This window comes from Glycine max, chromosome 4 (assembly GCF_000004515.6).
Source record: "Glycine max cultivar Williams 82 chromosome 4, Glycine_max_v4.0, whole genome shotgun sequence".
Taxonomy (NCBI): Eukaryota; Viridiplantae; Streptophyta; class Magnoliopsida; order Fabales; family Fabaceae; genus Glycine; species Glycine max.
The window spans coordinates 12,950,178-12,973,963 of record NC_016091.4 but is presented as its reverse complement, the minus strand read 5'-3'; the positions used below and the strand labels follow the sequence as shown (position 1 = coordinate 12,973,963).

Below are 23,786 nucleotides of genomic sequence, written 5' to 3'. Positions count from 1 at the left end.
AACAAGTTGAAAGCAGCCTTTGGAATTAGTGACAAAGGCTCCTCATAGCTTATTTTTCCCGTGGGAAAAAACAATTATTGTCAATAGTTCCTTGCATCTTTCTCTCCTTCCATACATTTTTAACCCCACCTGCAAATCAAAGTGGGTGGTGTAAACCAACTTGCGTTACAAACAAATAGTAAGGGTGTTTTCTAGATATGTTAGAGTTTTAGTCCACGTTGGACGTAGCAATTTGTAATCATGTTTAGCTGCACGCTTCCTATTGGCTATAGACCTATAGTTGCATATCATTAATATTTGTGTATAAACCTAGAATGCGTTTTAAATAAAACAAACCTACATTTAAAGAACAAAGGAGGGTAAAATAAAGACACAAGTGTATTCTACCCTTTTTTTAGTTAAAGCATTGGTTATACCTTATCTTATTGATACATTGAAATTTAATGTAAGCATTCCTAATGTCTATGTATTGATAATGTAAAATAGTATATTAATTATGGGTAAAGTTACTTTAAGATAATTATTTTAAAAATCCACAAACTAATTCATACGTTTGAATCACCATTTGACAGTGTATAATGGGACTGTTCACGCCTCGGTTTGGTTCAATTTTTTTAATCAAAAAGTCACTCAAACCAAACTTAAAAAAATATGCAGTTCGGTTTTCATTTAAACTAAAACCCAAACCAAACCAACCTAGAAGTTTGTGGTTTAGTTCGGTTTGGTTTTTGCGGTTGTTACTAAACTATTATATCATCAAAATTTATATTCTTTCTTTTCATCTTTTAAATTAAATTATATTAAAAAAAATTGTTGTTAACAATCTACGAAATTTATTAATATGCTAAACCTATAGAAATCTGCCAAATTTTCATATATTTTAAACCAAGCATATCTTAAAAAGGTCATCTGAAAAAGAAAGTGGTATACATTGTGTAAATTTCATATAAATAACACTACAAAACATTGTGAAACTCAAGTGTTATACTCATAAAATGCATAACACTAAAGTAATATAAGTTTTACGATTTGGTTCAGTTTGAAAAACACAAACCGCAAATCGAACCAAACCAATCGATTTGAGAAAAAGAACCAGTTTAGTTTGATTTTTAATTTTTCTGAGTGATTTTCGATTAATTTAAATTTAATCACTCCTAATGCATAACCATTTTCTCTTCCTAATAGTGAAATGCAATATCTTCACCTTAAAACACATGAAATTTTTGACAAAGGTAATCTAATGAACCTTTCTAGCTAGTTTTTACACCACTAATACATTTTTTAAATTTAATCTTCAAAATATTTTAGATGTAAAATTAGTTTTCAAAATACGTTGAATCTTAATGATATAAAGAAATTGGTTTTGTAGCATATCAACTTCCCAACAAATTTTTTTCATTTATATATTTAAGGTTTAATGTCACTTTTGGTCACTTATGTTTCACAAGTTATTTCACTTTGGTACATTATGTTTTAAATGTTTAATTTCTGGTCCTTTATGTTTTCAAGACGTACCATTTTAGTCATTTTTTCAATTTTTCATTACAAACTTAGTGTTCGTCGGTGTTTTAAATTTTAGAATAGTTAAATTAACATAGTGTAGGCTAAAAATCGTCATTCTTTTTTATTTTAAAAAATAAAAGCCACTAAGTAAATGAAGAAAAGATGGATCTGAAACCATGAATAACAACCACTTTCACTTTCGTATTATTATTAGTATTATTCTCTTCACTCAATTCAATAATTTAATAACGATAATAATTTCATTCACTAACTATTCTCAATCACAATGGGTAAATGTCTCTTCTCCTTTCGCTACTTCGCCTCTTGCCGTCAACCCAAAAAGATCGTTGTCCCACCCCCGCTTTCGTCTCCACCGCAACCTCTCTACACAACTGGAATTGACACCTCACCTAATGACAACAACCATCTCATCGTCGCCCCCGACAACAATGTGTAGACGAAGGTGAAGAAGAAGACTGATAGCACCCGATTGTGGATGAGATTTGACCGGTCGGGCTAGTCAGAATCATCTTCCAATGAAACACACCATTCGACTCCTATTTGCGTTGTTCATCTTCCCTGACCCAATTGTAGATATCAAATAGAAAATCCTTTACTTGCCTGGTCCAACCATGTGCAACAGTTGGGGTCTTACTCATAGACCTCACAAAGAGCCACACTGTGACTTCCTTGTTCAGATTTGGGTTAATTGTCGAGTTTGGGTCATGGTTTTGTCTTTTGTCGAAGACAACTCTTGCTTTGATCTCCCTTTTGTTTCCAATAACATAGTTGTATGAAAGGTTTGTTTTTCGGTGAGGAGTATAAGAATTTTGGGTGGTTCCAATAATATGATGTTTTGATGTTGTTTGATATGTGTGATGGTGTATTTTTAACCTTTTCAAATGTAGAAGAGGTTGGAGGAGATGATAATTTTTTCTAGTTGTTTATTTTTTTTAAATAAAATAAAGATGGTGATAAAATTGCTACTATGTAAAATTATTTATTTAAAAATACTTAATTAATGTCACTTTTGGTTCATTATATATGAAATTGTTTCGATTTGGTATATTAAGTTTTAAAAGTTTCATTATAGTCTTTTATATTTTCAAAATGTATCATTTTGATCCCTTTTTAAAATTTAAAAGTTAACATAACACTAACGTTCTTAACTGAATATTGAAAAAAGTACTAAAACGATATATTTTTTTAAAAAAAGAATAAAATCAAAAATTTTAAAACTTAATATATCGAAACAAAATAATTATGAAACATAATGAATCAATAGTGACATTTAACATATATTTAAAAACACTAGGAACCCCACAAATGAATTCTCAATGTGTGTTTTGTTTTTCATTTAACATTTTTTAATGATAAAATATGTCAATAGTGTGGATGCCATTGGGATTGACTGAGTCTTATGGAATTCCTCACATGAACCCAAATTGTTATCATTGTTTCCATGTCAGTCAAACTCAATAACCGATAAGTAAATAAAAACTACAATAATAGCTCCAAATGAATGTTGTCATCTCAAAGGCATGTCATGGGAAAGTATCTTGCATAGTTATTATGTATGCGTTAGTATAAAAAAAATAGTTATGTAAGGGTAGCTCCTATTTGTATGAACTGATACAATTTTTCTTTTGTACAATTGAATTTTAAAATAATTATTACATATAATGTTGTCATACGTAACAATTTCACTAAAAATATTTAAATATATTAACATGAAACAAATCATAAAATATAAAATAAAATTATATATAATGAGAAAAGTATATTTAAGTTGAATTATATAATGTTATATGAAAAAATATTTAAAATGTATTGAAAAAAATCAAAATTTATTAATTTTTCAAAGAAAAAACATAGCTAGATTTAAATTAAATTCTATAAGTTTTCTTTCTTTTTACAATCACGTCATAGAAAAAAAAACTAGTTTAAAAGGAAACTTCACAATGCGAAACAAAGATAAGGCAGTGCTACAGTGCTAGCAGCAGAGTCTCGCCGTAGAGCATTCCAGAGGTGATAGCTTGTTTCCCCTTCCTAAATCTCTTTCTTTTCATTTTAACTGCGCCTGACGCTGCAGACACACACATACACACACTCTCACACACACTCACATTCAATAATACCGAAAGTGGAATCTTCGAACTTTAAATTATGCTATTGGGTTACACACTTGCAGCATGAGGGTGTGTGAAATCTCATTTTGGTGGCTTAGAAATTATAAAAAGAAAATATATGCTAAGTTTTTCTGTTACAGGCTATATATATTATGGTGACTTCATTTTTGCGTGCTCTATATTTATATTATGTTTGTGAAGAAGGCTAGCAGCACGTTATTTGGTGAAATTTTTACATGGGCATCACTAAATAATTTGGTTCCATTCTTTATTACTTAGCCTAATATAAAACTGTTTTAATGCCTATGTACTGTAAAAACAGTTTTACACGGTTATCCAATCACAAAACACAGTTTGAATTACTATATGATAATTATTTTAAAAGTCAACAAATTTATCATGGTAGGTTGTGATTGGATGATTGTGTAAAACTTTTTACACTTTCAGTGTATAACTCTTTTTCTCTAAAACTTTACCTAGTAATAGAAAATTAAGTGTTGAAAAGAGAGTATTAAATGATGTGTTGCTAACATATTTTTTTTATGTTGTGTTTTAATAGTAGTTAATGCTTCTTTCTGTAGACTTACATACTGATCTTATGAAAGACATTAATACGTATAACTTAAAGATTTTAAAATGCTTTGCTTATTGTTTAGTTACATTTTGTTTGCCACTTGGTACATTTCTGGTGTTTTCTGTTTTGTGTCATAGATTTATTTGTTGGAATGGTCAGTGAGGATGGCTTTTTTCATTTGAAAGTATATTCTTCCACTGATTCTTTTTTCCCTTTTTATTTGAAGAAAGATAAAGATAGTTGATCACAGTTGAATGCAGCTAGACATGTTTAACTAGACTAGATTTGGTTGATTAAGTCACGCCATTAACCGGAAGATAATGCATAGCAGCAGGTTTCAAATTTCCTAATGTTTTGAAAGGGATATAGTGTGAATTATGCCAACTGTGTTTCATGGATGATTTTGTATGAGCAGTATGATTACATGACATGTTATTCTTAGTGGATTATGTTTTAGTTGTTCATGGTATGATTACATGATTTTGTATGAGCATTATGATTACATTCTGGTGCATTTTTATCCTTACAGTATGATTTAGTTGATCAGAGTTGAATGCAGATAGACAGGACTAGAGTATTAATCTAGATTTAGTGGATTATGTTTCTCCATTGGTGATATGTTAATGCATAGAAGCAGGTTTAAAATTTCCTAATGTTGTCAAAGGGGGTATTTTGTGGTTATGGGTTATGGAGTTATGTCAAATGTGTTTGATGCATGATTTTTGTATAAGCAGTAGGATGATTACATGACATGTATTCTTACAGGGTGCATGTTTATCCTTAAAGAGGGGAAAAAGAATCTTACAGGTTCCAAGAACTGTGGTGCATATTTAATATTCTTCTGGCACACCCTCTCTTTGGGGGTTGGATGCCATAGGTAGAAACAGAATTGGCCAAAGAAAGAAACTGGATTCTAATCAGAGAAATACTGTGGAGACATTTGAAAGAAAGAAAGAATGAATGCAGCATCTCAAACCTTCATCTTAAATCTAACTCCACAGGTTATTCTTTTCTCATTTTCATTTGTTTTTTTTTTTTTTTTTTAAACTTGAGGGCGAGCCCTGGTGCAGCGGTAAAGTTGTGCCTTGGTGACTTGTTGGTCATGGGTTCGAATCCGGAAACAGCCTCTTTGCATATGCAAGGGTAAGGCTGCGTACAACATCCCTCCCCCATACCTTCGCATAGCGAAGAGCTTCTGGGCAATGGGGTACGAAGTTATTTGTTTTTTTAAACTTAAATGTTTGGTTATTTTCCCATTACCAAGTCTTCCTATGTTGAAAGAATCCAGTAATGATAGTTTGTTGCTTCTTCTTTGGTAACCTATTTTTTTTTTCAGGTGGCCACATGTAAGCAGAGAGTACATGAGTTTATTGTGCCTAGCCTGAATTGTAGACATTTCGGTCTTTCATGGAAGCTTAGACATGGTGCAAGAAATATTTTAAGAAGGCACTTCTTCTTTCTGAATTATATTTCAAATTGCATAGGATGGCTATTTGAGTCTTTACTGTATTATACAACAAAGCCATTAAAATTCCTCACATAGTTACACTACAAAACTTGGGGCATTGCTGCATTTTTCCTCAATTATAGTATCTATTTCTTTGTTTACTGACTCAAACATCACTATCCTGACAGAGTTTTATGTAGAATTTGTTCAAACATTATTGTCTGGTCATTCCTCAATTGCCTCAGTGCAATTAGTTTTCTTACAGTGCTGTCCATCTGATTTTAAACTGAATCTATTTAAATTATTTAAATTGATTTTGAAATCTCCATTTCCTTTTACAGGGAATACATTAAATGCCTTCCTACTGCTGATGTATTATCAGGTGCTGGTTTTTCTTTTCTGATTGTATGCTTATTTCAATCATAAATCATAATTTGCATGTTAGTAATTTCTCTCGGACTTTGATTTCCTTGTTGTAGATGCCCAAATTTCTTCTGATCAGTTTGAGGACTTCTCTGTCTCTGTTGCTGACAACAATGATTCTAGTGAACTAAAGGTATCATATAAAATTTAAGTGAAAAGGGAAAATATCCATAGAAGATAGAAAGGAAAAGGAGAAACAAAGGTGTAATATAGAAGAGATAAACAATGATAAGCTCAGAAAATGATAGATGGGGTTGGGTTGTGGGCCAAATCAATACCTTTGCTGAGAGCTAGTGGACTATAGGGATGGAATTGATTCACAGTAGTTAAAGGCACTAAACCAGAAGGGTGAGTCAGCAGGGACACTGTAGGGGCTAGATGGAGGTGGAGTTTTATGAATCTGGATCCTAACTCAACATAATAAATTCATATTGGAGGAATGGGAGGTCAGCAGCACATAAATACAGTTGGTGGTAGGAGTATAAAATGGGATAGTGTCAATGAAAGTAACACTTGCAGAAGTGAAATAGGCATTTGTTGATTGGTGTCTGGTGAAAAAGATCAGTACCATTTTTGAATAGTTAAGACAAGAATAACCCAACAGATGTGTTTGGTTAACTTGGCAGGGTTTATCTTGTCATTTAGAAGGAGTACAAACAGAGCATGCTCAACCAAAATGCGGGGAGGAAGCATGTGATTAATATGAGATAAAACTTCTAGAATTGGAATACACAAGTGATAAGTGAGTTGAACAGCTCTATTTGCACAGAGAATACAGCTGCGCTAAAATTAATAGTTTAGTTATGTACACATAGTACTTTGCATTATACAACAATAAGCGTATACAAGATCTTGATTTTTCTGAAACATAAATATGCTTTTGTATAAAGCCAAGTTTTTTGACTAAAAGATTGAGGTGACAGAGGAGCATATATAGTTTTTCTGTTGATTTCTTTTTCAAAGTTTTTAGCAACACTCATGGTTGCCATTTGCTCATATTTTGAACCCTCTTTTAACTCTTCTGTCCAGATAAGCGTAGAAGTATCTGGAAACAAAACTCAAAGGATATTTGATGACGTCTTTAAGAAAATGGTTGCAGCTGCACAACCTATCCCAGGATTTCGAAGAGTAAAAGGAGGTGGAGTATTTATGCGTACCTAAAATAGAAGAGTACTTTGTTGTTTTATTTGTGTGTGTTTGTGTTTTGTTTTTTTTGGCGGGGGGAGTCTATGCAAAGGCAATGTATTTTCTGCTGCTACTCTTGGTCACAAATGCATAGCATGCTAATCATAATTGGTTAACATATTTATTACCAATGAGTGTTCACTTTTGTCATGAATTTTGGTGGTGATTCATGTTCAATTTATTTCAAAGCCAATTAATGATGTTTGATGCATAATTTTGTTACGTTAAGAGGATTAAATTCATTATCAAAAGAGGAAAATAAAGCAAATGAAGATAAAAAGCCAAATGCATTTTGATGTAAATCTCATAGATGATAATTATAAGATAGATCATGATAGGATCTCAATTTTAATCATGATTATGATATGATCAGCCATGAGATGCTAGGCAGTCCTTTGTTTCTTAAAATTGTCTTCTCTCTTGTCAGAGCTCTTCATTAGACCATAAAACTACTCCCTGATGATATTAGATGGAGCAGTCTTTTTTTAGCACATTAAAAAATGATAATAATAACAGAACAAAAATTGCAATAAAACTATATCAGCATTAACAATATTAATATCAGATAAAGAAAAATCTATAGTTATAAACTTGATGAACTGATATAGATTTCTGTCAATTTCAATTGAGTCCTCCAAAATCTTTTTCTTCCCTCTTTAGGCTTCCTTGTTTTTGACTTTTCTCTGTAAATTTCTTCTATATCAATAAATTTTTACATTTTTCCTGTGTTTGTTTGGATGGCCAACTGCTGCTCTAACAATTTGAGGACTACCAGGAAAAACGCCAGATGTAAGTTTCTGATAGCTATCTTATTGGCAATCTTTTGATATAGAATTGGAATGCTAATAGATACTCAACTTTTTTTCCTGTATGTGATGGGTTGAAACAAATGAGATTATTTTATGTCTTAGGTTCTGTTATGATGAAGTCCATTTTCTCTGAATTTAAACTATTTTTTGCAGGGTCATAGATAGAATTGGGAAAATTATGAGACCTTTGGGTATGTTGTGGATTGATAGTTTGGTTAATAAGACCTTTTCTTTTCCTGGGGAATAGCATAATTTTCTTTATGTAATCTGATGTTTAAAAACCATCATTCATTGGGTACTAAATCATGAAGTCTATCCTTCAGTTATTAAAGGAGTGGGATAGGTACTAAATAATGTAACAGAACTCATGCATTCTCTTTGGTGATATATAAAACTCTTTGGGAATTCATGTTTTTCCTTGTCATCATTTTTGTTTCTCCAAACTACTATTTTAGGATTCTTATGTTTAAATTCTGGCTAAAGTATCTCTAGAATATATTTTTCTTTTGGAAACTTGATTAAGGGTAGAGGCTATAAAATTGGCTATAACAGTCTTTCTCCTGGTTTCTGCATATGTTTCATGGTATTTTGATGCTTTTTCCCCATATTTCTTGGTTTCTTTTATCCATAATTATTGCTTTTATGGAATGCTAAAGTTATACTTTATCATTCTCCATAAAGTGGTGCTCTCCATTATCTACTCCCATTTGGAATCACATTGTTGCTCTTAAAGCTTTAGTAGATATGTAAATCCTATGTTACACACCATAGTTTACTATGGGATTAGGGAAATGTCAGTTCCAAGCCAAATAGTACATGCTAGTATCGAACAACTTATGTGTGTAATATGCAATTTAGTTCAATATATGCAAATTCAGATGCAGAAGTCTTTCGATATAAAGGAGATGAGATTAAATCAATATATGGTTGTATTATGTGTTTCCAACAGATACCAAAAAACATTTTATTAGAGGTGCTTGGACCTTCCAAAGTTTTCAATGAAGTTATCAAGAAAATAATCAACTCAACTGTAGCTGAATACGTGGAGAAGGTATTTTGCCATATGCTAAATCTAGTATTTCCTAATTTTGTTCCTTCTAGCAAATTATGCAGCTAATAGATAAAAAAGAAAGGGCAGAAATAATGTATATTTTATAATGGAGAGTGAGAAAGATCCATCTACATCAATGGAATCCTCAACTACTCTGAATAAACCTGTCCGTATTCTTCCATTCCTTTAAACAAAGATCAATTAAAATATTAATATCAAGCCCAACAAGAAGCATACCACATAAGTTATGCATCATAAGAGACAATGTACTCGGCAATAGTTAGTTTGACAGTGATTATGTCCCCAGTATCATACTCTTTGATGTACTGATTGAAAGGTCAACTAATTGAATAATACATGTAAATCTAAGTAGTTATAGTGGCTTCTAATTTGCAATTGATTATGAAAGTGTTTAAGATACACATTTCAAAATTTGCACTTCACTATTATTGGTTTATCATAGTATAACTTCAAAACAGTGTTTGGATTGGCAGTATGTAATGTAATTTATCCCAAATCTACACTGCCATGATTTTTACATTTGAAATTTGTAAATTATATCTCATGTTCTCTTTCTAATATCTCTACGGCTAATACGAATTTCCAACCTTTGCTTTTTCTGTTAATACTATATTTTCGGGGAAAATTCATTGCAGGAGTGTTTGATAGTTAGCAAGGACCTTAGAGTTGAGCAAAGCTTTGAAGATCTTGAAACTACTTTTGAGGAAGGAGAAAAATTCAGCTTTGATGTTGTACTTGAGCTTCAAAAATAAATTGAATTACATTTGTTTGTTCAAATTTTATCTTATATTTTGCTGTTTCAATGTGATAGTTTTCAATACCATATATAACTCTTGCAAGAAAATATTTACTTCTAGTGCTGGAGAGCACCTCACAATCAGGAGATGCAAAAAAAAAAAAAACTCTCTTAGACAAGCTCTTACTCCTTAATTACACCAAGCAAATTTTATGGCTTCCCTTTCTAGATGCCATTCATGAGAAATTTAGTAGTTTCTCTTGGAGACTAAAGAAGCTATGATTGACAAACATACCATTTCAAAGTGATTTGAGAAGTACGTTTTCTTGAAAACGGAGTCATGATTACTAAGAGTAGTTGCAGACCTTGATCAAGATAGATGTCTAGCGTTTAAGTCCATAGTAAAAAGGGTAAACTACACTTACACTTGAAGGTTTTGTGAGATTATACCGCTTTACTTATTTAACATCTACCACAATCTTTCTAATAGGAATATATGATATAATGTTTTTTAACCAATTCAACGGTTGATGTAATATATAAAAGGTGAACTATCATGTAATTTATTATAATAAAGAAACATTTAATTACTTATGTCATACACACTTATGAGGGTGCAGGCAAGGGTAGTAGCCCTCCCTTCCTTTGTACTTCCTATGTCTTTATATATATATATATATATATATATATATATATATATATATATATATAATATGTATTTTTAAGATAGTATAAAATTAATCTTATAATAATGATGATTAAGATTAGATAGTATAAAATTCCGAAAAAATTAGTTATGTTTATTGTTATTACGACAATAATAATTAGTGTAAAATTAATTGTAGGTTTATTATTATTATGATAACGGTTAAGCTTATTATTATTTAAAATAAAAATTTATTTATTTACTTTTTCAAAAAAATAAAAAATTATTTTAATTTTGTGTGTAAAAATAGTAAATAATTTTTGAAAATTATTATTTATTAGAATTTAGACATTTAAAATTTTTTGAAGGAATAAAAAAACCAGTACTCCTCTAATAGATCTCTGGATTTGTCTTTGGTCATACACAAAAAACATTTTAATAATTTAATAATTTAATTTATTTTATTTTAGTTCAAAATTATAAGATATGCATATCAATATTAGACAAAACATAATAACATTTTAAAATTAATATAAATTCTTAAATAATGTTCACAACCAATTTACCTTTTTTAACTAATTTTGTGTAATAAAAAATAATTTGACCTAATTTAAATTTAATATATTAATTAGTATATCAAAACATACTATTAGAATTTTTTTAATTATTAGAAAGTAGTACTATCTTATTCGTATTTTTTTTTGTTTGGAACCAAATTATGAAAAGTTTCCGGGTCCGGGTCCGGGTCTATTATGTTAAGGTTAACATTTTTAAGCAGGTGTGGGCGCAGCGTTTTGAATCAGTGCGAACTGAGAAGCATGAGCGCAGCGATGTGGAGTGTTGTGATCAGAAGAAGCAGTTGGGAGATTCTCCGTCAGATTAAACGGAATATTCTTCTCGGCGTCGCTATCAGAACGTTCTCCACTCCCACCGGTCTCTATGGCTTCCCCCATTTGAAGACCCCCAAAGGCTTTCAACCTTTCGTCGATGATGCCATTCAAAGGTAATCCTATCATATCATACTTATCGTATGATATGGTATGGTATACTAATAATGGTGCAATGACCACTGTTTTTTTTTTTTTTTTGTTTTGGATTTTTAGGTCTGGAGAACTCATTAGTTACATTTGTTCGAAAAGGCCAGCTGCTGAAGTAATGCGAGCAATGGATGAGATTTCTGATACTGTAAGTTGTTTCAATGAGAATGAATACTTTTTGTTTCCTCGACTCATAAGAATAAAAAATGTGTATCAAGATTTATAATAACTCACACACATGGTTAGCTAGACTCCCATGCTAAAATAAGTACTTTACTTGTTTGTTGTACCCATACTTTCGGTCGCTAAATTATTTGGATTGATTGCATGTTTCATGCATCAGGTCTGCTCTGTTGTCGACTCTGCTGAATTGTGTAGGAATACCCACCCTGACAGGTTATTTTCTTCTTACTATTTACTACTGCTACTACTACTACTACTATTATTAGAATTAGAATTACTATTAGAACTAGTAATTAGCTTTTTGCTTTGGGCAGGATAAATGTATAATTTGAAATTTGAAATTTGTGATAAATAAACATTTTTAATATATAAATTATATTTTGGATTTGTAATGAACAATTGAAATTGTGATATAAGTTTTTTTTTAACTGTTGACAATTTGTTTTAATTTTTTTTTATTGAAATTCAATTTAATATTAGAGATAAAAAAAGATAGATTGAAGAGATGGACAATTAAGAAAATCAACTATACAAGGAGGTTAGTTTGAGATGAAATAGAGAGAAATTTATTTGTTAGTTACAAAATAGTGTGTGAAATGCACCTCTAGAAGAGAGAAGAGAAAAAATATTGGAAAATGAGAATGTCTTGTAGAGAGAGAATGAGAGTTTTGTTGTGTATTTGAATTTATAATATAAGGGTAAACTATAATTATTATTATTATTATTAGTGGTAGTAGTAGTAATTGGTTTCTCTTTTTAATTAGTTCACTTTCATTTTTTAGTATGATGAGTGACTTATGAATCTAATGCTTCTGACATCATTTGAGGTTATGTTTCTATTTTATTTTATTTGTTTTGGTAAATCAGGGAGTTTGTTGAGGAGGCCACCAAGGCATCGATGAAAATTAATGAATATCTACATGTGAGGTGACCGGTGATGCTTGCCGCTTGCTTTTCTTTATGTTTATTATTAATTCGTGTAATGATAGCATTGCCCAAGAAAAAGGAAAAATCTTGTGCTTTTGTTTTTTTGTTGTGTTAAGTGTTTAAAGTTTGGGTATGTGTGCATGAGCATGACTACGTGCTTTGGTTATTTGTTCCTTCTATGCTCAAACTTCAAATGCTATGCTAATAATAATCTTAATTAAATAAGGAATCAATAATGAAATATGGTACTCAATTTATATATATTTAATCTTTGCTGACAAAAAAAAAATGAAATATGGAAACCACTTCTAAGAGAATTTACTCTAAAACATTTTGAGACAGAATAATGATATTATTTTATAAGATGAGGAGTGCTAGCAACACACTCCACTATTAATTAAAATCTACTAATAATTGAGACTCATTAAATAATGTCTGTGTGCGTAGACAAGGTGAAAGTTTAGGAATATGAGTGCGAGTGAGAGAGAGTACGTGAGAGGGAGGGAGAGAGTGAACGTGAGAGAGAGGGAGAGGGAGAATGTGAGAGAGAGGGACAAAGTGAGAGAGAGTTTCAATGCCTTTGAGCGAAACACAGTGAGGGAACGAAAGAAGGAAGTAGTGCAGTCGGAAGCTGGTGATTCTGAGTGGAAAACGGTGAAGTCAAGGAGGAGTAGATATCTGCGCACACAGACACATGGCGGGAAAGGACGTTGGCAGCAAAGAACTCGACGGAACTGGAGGGACGATGTAGACATCACCTCGTTCTATTTCACTAGATTCTCAGAGGAGGTAACAAAGGCGGAGCTCTGGAGACATTTTAGCCACTGGGGGGAACTGAAAGAGATTTTCATCCCCAATCGGAGGAACAGAGAGGGGAAGAGATATGGTTTTGCTCGTTTCAAAGGAGTAGGTGACAGGAGGAGTGTTGAAAAGGAGCTTGATAACAGCTTCATACGGGGGCTCAAGTTACACGTTAACATCCCCAAGTACGGACGTGGTGACATGATGAAGGAACCACTCCGACACAGGCTTGTGGGTGAAAGGGTGGACATGACTGAAAATATACGCCTGGGGGAGGCTCCTCGCAGAGCTACAGTGTACAAAACAACCAATCGATCATACGCAGAGGTAGCAGCACTGCCGATACAGAGGTCGAATCAGTCGAGTAGAGAGAACAACCTTTTTGCCGGAGGCGATACATCATCGACTACGCTGTCATTGGACATCTCGGAGGAAGACAAGGCTAGATATAAAAACGTTTGGGTAGGCAGATTGAAGAAGCTGGAGGTTTTCGAAAGGCTGGACGAGGAAGTAGCTTGGCATGTAGGCCCAAGCATATCGGCCAAATATCTGGGTGACGACATGGCGCTTCTTCTTGGCTTATCAGATAAGAGAGCAGCAGAGATCATCGGTGAAGAGACAGAACAGTCTTCATCACTGTTCTACTCATTAACGAAATGGAATCCTCAGCTGCGGATGGATACCAGATTGGTATGGCTTCGTTGCTGGGGTATTCCGATTCTCGGGTGGAAGACGGAGTATATTCGTAAAATGGTGGCGGCAGTGGGTGATATGGTCGACATCGATGAAGACGTTGAGCACATGCAGAGATTAGATCGGGCTAGGGTCTTGGTGAGGACGCCGTGGCCGCCGTTAGTCCACCATACCACGCGCGTCCTTATTGATGGCGTTAGCTACTGCATCTACATCGTCGAAGAGAACGGTGGTATAGAGCCAAACGGGTGCCGCCATGACAGGAGCTTATGGGCTTCCTCTGAAGAAATCATCTCTGATGTAGACGACGACGACATGGCCACCGTGCGATCGTGGTCGACGGCTTTACCTCCGACAACGGCCGTCGGAGAACTGGGCGGAGAAAAGGCCCATCACCGTCACGACCCACAGCCAGATCCATTAACCACTGGGTTCATCAATGAACCAGTGGGTAATGACCCCCCCGACAGGTTGATGGTCTCAAAGTCTACCTCGGATACTGTTGAAAGCTTGAAGAGGAAACAATTTGAATGGGGTACAGAAAAGCAGCTACCAGATAATGTAACGTTTAATGAAAAGTCAATGGACGCAGAAGCTTTGGGTGAAAGGTTTCCTCAAATAATCAAAGCAGACTCTAGTCCTTTTGATTGTGATTCTGAAAAATCCCTTTATGAGGAAGAAGAAGCCCCCAAGTCTGGTCAACACGTGGAGTTTACCTCCCACGGTTCACACACCCCTCCTTATGGATATTCAGAAGCCCACAATCATATTGGGCCTTCCACTATTAACACCCCAGAAGCCCAGTTGAACGAAACTCATCAGCAGCATCAGGAGATATCCAAGGGTCTACAGGTGTATACAAGAAAGAAGTGGTACAAAAAGAAAGAAGCCCAACAAGACTCTTTAACAGAGTTAAACTCTGCTCTATTAGAAAAAGAAAAAGAAGCTATCACTGAGAGACAGCGTGAACTACTATATCAAATGGGGCTGACCCATGGGGGAGATCCTCAGCAGTTCTTGGGTCTTATGGCAGATTTGGAGCAGAGAGATAATGACATGGCAGCAGAGAAGGGAGTAGACAAATGCACTAATGATAATACTCTCATATAACTGTAGAGGCTTGGGGAGGGGGGCTAAGTGGGCTGCTATTCGCAAGCTCAACTTAAAGTATAAGGTGGACCTTGTTTGCTTACAGGAAACAAAGAAAGAAAGTATTACCAAGCTTGTTTGTCAGAACATTTGGGCAGACTCTAACGTGTCTTGGGATAGTGTCCCAGCCATTCACACTGCTGGAGGATTACTCTGCATGTGGAATAATTTAGCCTTTGAGGTAGATAGGAAGGTAAAAGGCACAAATTTTTTAATGTTGGCAGGGAGATGGATTAAGGAAGATCTGAATCTGTTCATAGTAAATGTTTATGCACCTTGTGACAATGCTGGGAAGAGAGAATTGTGGGATCAACTGAAGCAGTTAGAAGATTCTAACCCTGAGGGTGTCTGGTGCTTCCTTGGGGATTTCAACAGTATTAGAAGCATGGATGAAAGGATAGGCTCCTCTCAAAGGACTGTGGGTGATTATGATATTGCTGGGTTCAATGACTGGATTTCAGACATGGAGCTGCAGGAAATTAAAAGCTATGGCAGTAGATTTACTTGGTGTAGGCCAAATGGATCTGTGAGGAGTAGGCTTGACAGATGTCTGGTATCTGAGCAGTGATTAATTAAATGGCCTGATTCTTCTCAACAAGTGTTGCATAGGGATTATTCTGATCATTGCCCAATCCTTCTAAAAACAGACATGGTGGACTGGGGCCCTAAGCCTTTTAGGGTGATGGATTGCTGGCATAAAAATAAACAATACCAAGCTCTGGTCAAGGATGTGTGGTGTGGGGATCAGCAACCTGGATGGGGGAGTATTGAGGTTGGGGATATTACTAGGCATAAAATACAACATCTGAAGCAGCAGTTGCATCAAATTGATATTTCAGCCCAGGACAGAACCTTGGGGGATGATGAAGTGAAGACCATGAAGTCCATTCAGCAGGAATTGTGGGAGGTCTCATTTGCTCATGAATCAATCTTGAGACAAAAATCAAGGATTAGATGGCTCAGGGAAGGTGATAATAACACGGCCTTTTTTCATAAATCTATCAACTTCAGAAGACATTACAATGCAATTCAAGGTATGTTCATTGAAGGCACATGGGTTCAGAACCCAAAATTGATTAAGGATCAAGCTGTAAGCTTCTTTACTGCCAGATTCACAGAAGAAAACTATGACAGACCTACCTTGGATGGGGTTCAATTTAATACCATTACTCACACTCAGAGGGAGGAGATGATTGCCCCATTTTCAGATCTTGAACTTAGGGAGGCTGTGTGGAGTTGCAGTGGAGATAAATGCCCTGGGCCGGATGGCTTCAATTTTAACTTCATAAAAGAGTTTTGGAGGGTTTTAAAACCAGATTTCAGGAGGTTTGTGGATGAGTTTCATGTCAATGGAAGCTTTCCTAAGGGTAGTAATGCATCCTTCTTGGCTTTAATTCCTAAAATCAATCACCCACAGTCTTTTAATGACTATAGGCCCATCTCCCTCATTGGCTGTATGTATAAGATAATAGCTAAATTATTGGCCAATAGGTTAAGAAAATTACTGCCTGGACTCATTGATGAGAGACAAACTGCTTTCATAAAGGATAGACACATCCTTCATGGAACTTTGATTCTCAATGAGGTAATAGAGGAAGCTAAAAGAAGCAAGAAACCAGCTCTGGTGTTTAAGGTGGATTTTGCAAAGGCCTATGACTCTGTTTCATGGACCTTTCTGGATTATATGATGGATAGAATGGGGTTTTGTCCTATATGGAGGAAATGGATCAATGCTTGCAATCAATCAGCTTCTATATCCATTCTCATAAATGGCAGCCCCTCAAATGAATTTGCCCCCACTAGAGGTTTGAGGCAAGGGGACCCCTTAGCCCCTTTCCTTTTTAATATTGTGGCAGAGGGCTTGACTGGCATGATGAGGACAGCTCTAACCAAAGGTCTGTACAGCAGTTACTTAGTAGGAAAACAGAAGGTGCCAGTAAACATTCTGCAATATGCAGATGATACTGTCTTTGTGGGAGAAGCTTCATGGGATAATGTGATTGTGATGAAGGCCATGCTTAGAGGCTTTGAAATGGCATCTGGGTTGAAGATTAATTTTTCCAAGAGCAGTGTGGGGATATTTGGAGCTGATAACAATTGGGTTCTTGATGCAGCTCATTTTCTCAAGTGCAGGCAGATGGAGATTCCTTTTCAGTTCTTGGGGATTCCTTTAGGGGCTAAGTCATCTAGCTGCTTGGTGTGGGAACCTTTGATTAAAAAATTCGAATCAAAGTTGTCTAAGTGGAATCAGAGAATTCTATCAATGGCAGCGAAGGTCACATTGATAAATTCAGTTTTAACTGCTCTACCAATATTTTTTTTGTCTTTTTTTAGAATTCCTCAAAAAGTAGCTCATAAAGTGAGATCCCTACAAAGGAACTTTCTGTGGGGGGGCTCTCAAGACCTCACCAAAATTGCCTGGGTGAAATGGAAGGATATCTGCCTTCCAAAGGAGTTGGGGGGTCTAGGGATTAAGGATATCTCTAGTTTTAATGCAGCCTTGTTGGGGAGATGGTTATGGGCTTTAGCCTTTAATCAAGATCAGCTGTGGGCTCGAATACTTAACTCAAAATATGGTGGCTGGGCAGATCTTAACAATGGCAGTGATAGACCTTGGCACTCTCATTGGTGGAGGGATCTTAGAAAAGTAATTAAGCAACCTGAATTTAGCCCTATTCATCAGCATCTGGTTTGGAAGGTAGGGGATGGAAGCATAGTCAAATTCTGGAAGGATAAATGGCTTGGGGTTGATTCAAATCTTGAGCAGCAGTTTAATCAACTGTTTCTCATCAGTAAACAGCAGACCAGCTCTATATCCAATATGGGTAACATGGCTCATGGTCAATGGTGTTGGGATTTAAAATGGAGAAGAAATTTATTTGATCATGAACAAGGTGCAGCTGTGGTGTTTATGGAAGTAATTAGTAATGTACACATTCAACCTCAAATGAAGGACACCTTGAGATGGACAGCTGAACCTTCGGGTTTATACTCAACTAGGTCAGCTTATAGATTGATAACCACTGCTAACAGCAATCTTCCTCAGGCCAATATCTACAAGACAATTTGGAGGCTTAACATCCCTTCAAGAGCTGCGATTTTCTCTTGGAGACTTATCAAAAATAGACTACCCACTAGACATAATCTCCTAAGAAGAAATGTTCCCATTCAGGAGCAAAATTGCCCCTTATGTGGATCTCATCAAGAGGAAGCTGGCCATCTATTTTTTCACTGTAAATTGACTAATGGTCTTTGGTGGGAATCAATGAGGTGGAAGCGAGTGGTTGGACCCCTAGCAGTCTCTCCAGCATCTCATTACACTCAATTCTGTGATGGATTTGGAGCTGGGAAGAATCAAAACAGATGGCACACATGGTGGATTGCATTAACAAGCTCAATTTGGAAGAATAGGAATCTCCTCATATTCCAAGGCAAAAGATTTGAACCGCCAAAAGTCATGGAAGATGCATTATTCCTTATGTGGTCATGGCTAAAGTCTAGGGACAAAAACTTCTGCACTTCCTTTAACTATTGGTCGTCTAATCTTGGAGAATTTTTTGGCTAAATTAGGTTCTCTTCTTAGTATATGTGGGGGTATATGCTGTTCTAATCCTGTATTGGTGGGTGGGTATTAGATGCATTACATCTATGTAAATCACCAGTAGTACTTCTGGTGCTGCTGTGTTCTAATATGAATAATATATAAATTATCTTTTGCCTTTCAAAAAAAAAAAAAAAAGAAGAGGAACCCACAAAACTTTGAGATTTCTAATAAATTTCAGTCAATAGTAGAGTGTGTTCAAAATAATATATTAGAGAATGTGTTGTTAGCATTTGTCTTTAAAGATGTTTTCTGTATATTGGACAGAATAGGAAAGAAGCACTTCTTGAACATTGTAGTCCCACAATTCTGAAGGCAAGGACCATGTTTTAGTTGTTTTTTGTTGTTGACATAAAGTAGTAGTAGTATGGGTGAAATACAATAACAATATTTCCTTTAGTATCCTACAACAACTATGATATTGCTTTTTTTAATTTATCTATCATTGTCTATGTCTATATAGTTGTGAAAAAGCAAGTTTGATTTAATACAGGAAGGAAATATGATTTCTAGGTCATTGGGTTAGGTTGTTGAATGGAATATTGTGGGAATCAAAGTGGACCATAGGCTTATTTCATGTACGGTTTCTGCATAAACAGTAGAATGGCATTAAGGACAAATTTGTTGCTGGTTGGAATACTGAAGTAAGACAAATTAGTTATGTCTGACCTTAAAACCTGAAGAAGCACTTTAAATTGAAAATAAGTACATATAAATTTTTAATCAAGACATAGATGAGTCTAGACTTCACATTTAGCGACCATTTGACATCGTAGAACCTACTGAACCAAGAAGTATCGCATTTGATTAAACTTGCAAACCAATCATCATTTGAAAAAAAAATGTGGTTAAAGTTAAGCTTTGAAGATTTGGACTCTTCAATGCATTGGATAGGAAGACCAGGAATCTAAATTTTAGATCTAAGTATGGAGAAAATACAAGGACAAGAAGACTATTTCCATCTTACAGAATTGAAAAGTAAGAAAGGGACTATATATACAGGTAGGAAAAATTAAAAACCAGTAGCAATAATAGTTGTAAGCAGCAGCGCTAAAATCAAAGTTATAGATTGTTGACTTCATCATGGGAAGAATATGAAAATAAATCAAGAAAAAGGTAGAGTCACAGGAGAGAGAGAGGGAGAGAGAGCAAGAGAAACCGCGAGGGAGAGAGATGAGGGGTGGGTGAGGGTCACCTCTAGAAACAGAGGGGGAGTGAGAAAGGACTCGAGACAAAGAAATGACCCACAACGAAGCTACACTTACGATAGGCCTCAACGATCTAGGAATACCCAAACAAGGTGGAAGGACGAGACAGATATTACAAGCTTTTATTTCACCAGATTTCCAGAAGACGTGAATGAGAAGGATCTATGGAACATTTTCAGAGAGTGGGGGCAAGTTTGGGAGATCTTCATCTCCAAACACAGGAACAAAGGGGGGAGAAGGTACGGATTTGTGAGGTTTCGTGGGGTGGCAGATATCAACAGGTTGGAAAGGTAGCTTGATAACCTGGTAATTGGTGGGCTGAAGCTATATGTTAATATACCAAAGTATGACAGAGGTAACGGCCCACGAGCAGAGCCAAGACCAGGTCCTGGAATGCGGAACAGCAGCGGAGCTCAGGGAAATCCTGCACCACGTCAGAGTCACATGCAACACCTGCAACACAGTTGACCTTCAATGTCTTACGCGAAGGCCCTGCTCACAAAGCCGACGAGCCTAGGCCAGGGGCGAGGTACAGTTATTGCCAGACAAAGCTACGGAGAGTCGCAGTCCTCACTCTACCTCGACATCCCGATGGGAAGCAAACACTGATTCTCTGATGCATGGGTCGGACGTCTGAAGAGTATGAAAACACTTGTAGAAGCTGAAGAAGAAATCGCATGGGAGCTCGGGTCAGACATCGTGCCCAAATTCCTAGGGGACGATATGTTCATGCTCCCAGGCCTCTCGGACTCTAGGGCGGAAGCGCTATCATTGGAGGAAGCTCAGCACGGGTCGACACAATTCCATACGCTGGAGAAGTGGAATCCTAACATGAAAACAGGGCACAAACTAATATGGGTTCAGTGTTGGGGAATCCCCCTAGTAGCTTGGGATACGGAACAATTTCGGAAGATAGCTGCAGTGATAGGAGATTTGGTGGAGCTTGACGACGATGCCGAGGAATTCCGGAGGTTGGACAGAGTGAGGATGTTGATTAGAACCCCGTGGAAACCATTGCTGCAACACACCATACACCTCCATATCGCTGGCGAACAGCACACCATTTACTTTGTTGAAGAAATAGGGCCCGATACCCTCACATGCAACTGCAAAACACGCCACCTCGATGGGTCGTCGGACAAGATAGAGTCTGAAGACAACGATACTGGCAACCCCCTCGGCGCGGCGAACAACGACCATGCACCCTCCGACAACATCTGGAACATCACTGATGAAGGGGACGAAGCAGGAGACAACGGGCATCTGCTGTTACCCAGTGGAACTTCCTATGACCCACTGGGCAATAACTTCGGTAGGAGGCCTGACAACATAGTTGTCGAGGTTGGTGCGATCGATATGGAAGCCGGAAAAGGGAAAGCGCCAGTAACGCAAGACACCTTGGGCTCAGGCTTGGTTTACACAAACAAAGAAAAAGAAAAGAGACAGTGGATACATCCAGGGGGTGCATGAAAAATCAGAGCAGAGCAGATATGAATCAACAGAAGGATAAAGGGGGTTACATGCAGAGGCAAACAGCGCAAGTCAACTTAGGACCAGGTGGGCCAGCCCCGAATGAATCCTGTGGCCTACGTGTCCCAAGCGTAGACAACACTGAAATTTCAAATGGTTCTCTTAATAATAATAATGACAAACCCTTAAAGGAGACTGATGGTGATAATGGGCCAGCACTTTTGGGCCTATCTAATTTCCCCACCTAGCCAACACCAGCTGAACAATCTTCAAGTCCATTTCATAACAAAGCTCCAGCTACTACCCCGTGCTCTTTGAAGGTGTACTCAAAGAGCACGTGGCACAAAAAGAAACAGACCCACAACCACCATGAGAACCCTGTTGAACAGCTAGACCGGGACCAGACTAAAATGGGCCTCGAAAACATCAGCATGCCCAATAAGGGGGAGCACACACCCGACAATGTAGCGCCAATCTCTGTTGACAACTCTCATATTCTACAGGTGGCAGAATATCACTGGAATATGGCAAAACAAATGGGAATTTCATGTGTAAATGAGTACCAAAGCTTCATAGACATCATCACAGACATGGAAATCAGGGATAGAAAGGAGGCAGAAAAGCTGGGAAATAGAAATGTGTCCCGTGAACATCTTCACATATAATGTTAGAGGGCTAGGGAGGGGGATCAAATGGACTGCCATTAGGAGGTTAGTGAAGAAACACAAGGTTGATCTACTATGCCTTCCGGAGACAAAGAAGAAGCAAATAGACACCAAAATGTGCCAATCCTTATGGGGAGATAATGATGTAACCTGGGAGTTACAGCCTGCCATAAATACGACGGGTGGTTTGCTATGCCTGTGGAGTGAAGAAAGCTTTAATGTGGAAAGAAGGGTTAGTGGCCGGGGGTTTATACTGTTGGAAGGGGTTTGGAGAAAAGAAGCCCAGAAGGTGTTTATAGTCAACATATATGCCCCTTGTGATTCCCACAATAAGAGAATATTATGGGAATCCCTAAAACAGATCAAGGATCAGAACCCGAGGAGCCTATGGTGCATGTTGGGAGATTTTAATAGTGTAAGGAATGCATCTGAAAGGGTGGGAATATCTCAGAGAGGGGTGGATGATACGCCCATCAATGATTTCAACGAATGGTTAGATGATGTTGAAGTTATTGAGCCACCATGCATAGGGAGTAAATATACCTGGTTCAGACCCAACGGGACAGCCATAAGCAAATTAGACAGAGCCTTTATCTCCCCAGAATGACTCTCTAAATGGCCAGCCAGCTCGTAGTTTATCCTACAAAGAAATTTCTCGGATCATTGCCTTGTGCTCTTCAAATCCAAAAACTCTGATTGGGGGCCCAAACCATTCAGAGTATTGGACTGTTGGCTCAAAGAGAAGTCATTTGAGATGATGGTCAAGGAAAGTTGGACAAATTCACAACAAAGAGGCTGGGGTGGCTATGTACTTAAAGAGAAAATCAAACGCCTGAAGGAAAGAATGAAGCTGTGGAATAAGGAGCAGTTTGGAGACACACTCATCAACATGCAAAAAATAGAGGCTGAGTTAAATAAACTAGAAAATGACACAGCAGACTGACAGTTGACTTCCCAAGAAAGCATGAAGAGGAAGAGGTTGCAGCAGGACCTGTGGACAGCAGCCTAGACACATGAATCATTAATGAGACAAAAGGCAAGATCTAGATGGATCAAAGAAGGCGATCGTAATTCCCGTTACTTCCACATGCTGATCAACTCACACCGCAGAACCAACACACTCAATGGAGTGCTCATTAATGGCTCCTGGGTAGAGGAACCAAACAGGGTGAAAGAAGAAATTCGACGGTTTTTTCAGCAAAGATACCAAGAACCACTACAGACTAGACCAACTCTAAATGGTGTCACCTTTAACAGCATTGGGCAACATGCAAACCAAATGTTGGTGGATACCTTCACTGAGGAAGAAATAAGGAGAGGGGTATGGGATTGTGGTAGTGAAAAGAGCCCAGGCCCGGATGGGCTCAATTTCAAGTTCATCAAGCACTTCTGACAGATCATGAAACCTGATATCCTGCGCTTCCTATGTGAATTTCATGCTCATGGCAGCTTTTCAAGAGGAGGCAATGCCTCATTCATTGCTCTGATTCCTAAGGTGCATGACCCCCAAGACTTGAACAGCTTTAGA

General features: G+C 36.6%; 2 protein-coding genes across 4 annotated transcripts in view; both read left to right on the top strand.

Moving 5' to 3' along the window:
* The first annotated feature begins 3,419 nt into the window (after window positions 1-3,419).
* Window positions 3,420-9,965, top strand: LOC100798146 (trigger factor-like). Of its 3 annotated transcripts, none has more exons than XM_006577759.4 (9): window positions 3,420-3,531; window positions 4,972-5,207; window positions 5,543-5,652; window positions 5,995-6,035; window positions 6,133-6,209; window positions 7,106-7,214; window positions 8,037-8,050; window positions 9,020-9,121; window positions 9,778-9,919. In XM_006577759.4, exons 2-9 carry the CDS (start codon window positions 5,163-5,165, stop codon window positions 9,892-9,894), a joined length of 615 nt encoding a protein of 204 aa, XP_006577822.1. In that variant the 5' UTR covers window positions 3,420-3,531; window positions 4,972-5,162; the 3' UTR covers window positions 9,895-9,919. The 3 variants fall into 3 exon arrangements, with proteins under 3 accessions (XP_006577822.1, XP_040870465.1, NP_001241304.1); NM_001254375.2 differs by having other exon boundaries at window positions 3,480-3,531; window positions 4,993-5,207; window positions 9,778-9,965; XM_041014531.1 differs by lacking the exon at window positions 6,133-6,209 and having other exon boundaries at window positions 5,543-5,630.
* Window positions 9,966-11,310: 1,345 nt separating this feature from the next.
* LOC100794972 (mitochondrial intermediate peptidase, mitochondrial) overlaps window positions 11,311-23,786 on the top strand; it is a 47,812-nt gene continuing 35,336 nt past the window's right edge. Inside the window, exons 1-4 of the mRNA XM_003523819.5 lie at window positions 11,311-11,527; window positions 11,628-11,709; window positions 11,905-11,957; window positions 12,612-12,666. Of these exons, the coding sequence (XP_003523867.2) occupies window positions 11,343-11,527; window positions 11,628-11,709; window positions 11,905-11,957; window positions 12,612-12,666 (375 nt within the window). The 5' untranslated portion in view covers window positions 11,311-11,342. The remainder of the gene's footprint in view (window positions 11,528-11,627; window positions 11,710-11,904; window positions 11,958-12,611; window positions 12,667-23,786) is intronic.

Coding starts and splice junctions, on each gene's coding strand:
- LOC100798146 (NM_001254375.2), top strand. CDS start 5,163: ATGAATGCAGCATCTCAAACCTTCATCTTAAATCTAACTCCACAG. Junction 5,208..5,542: donor TCTTAAATCTAACTCCACAG/GTTATTCTTTTC, acceptor TTTTTTTTTCAG/GTGGCCACATGTAAGCAGAG. Junction 6,036..6,132: donor TACTGCTGATGTATTATCAG/GTGCTGGTTTTT, acceptor TCCTTGTTGTAG/ATGCCCAAATTTCTTCTGAT.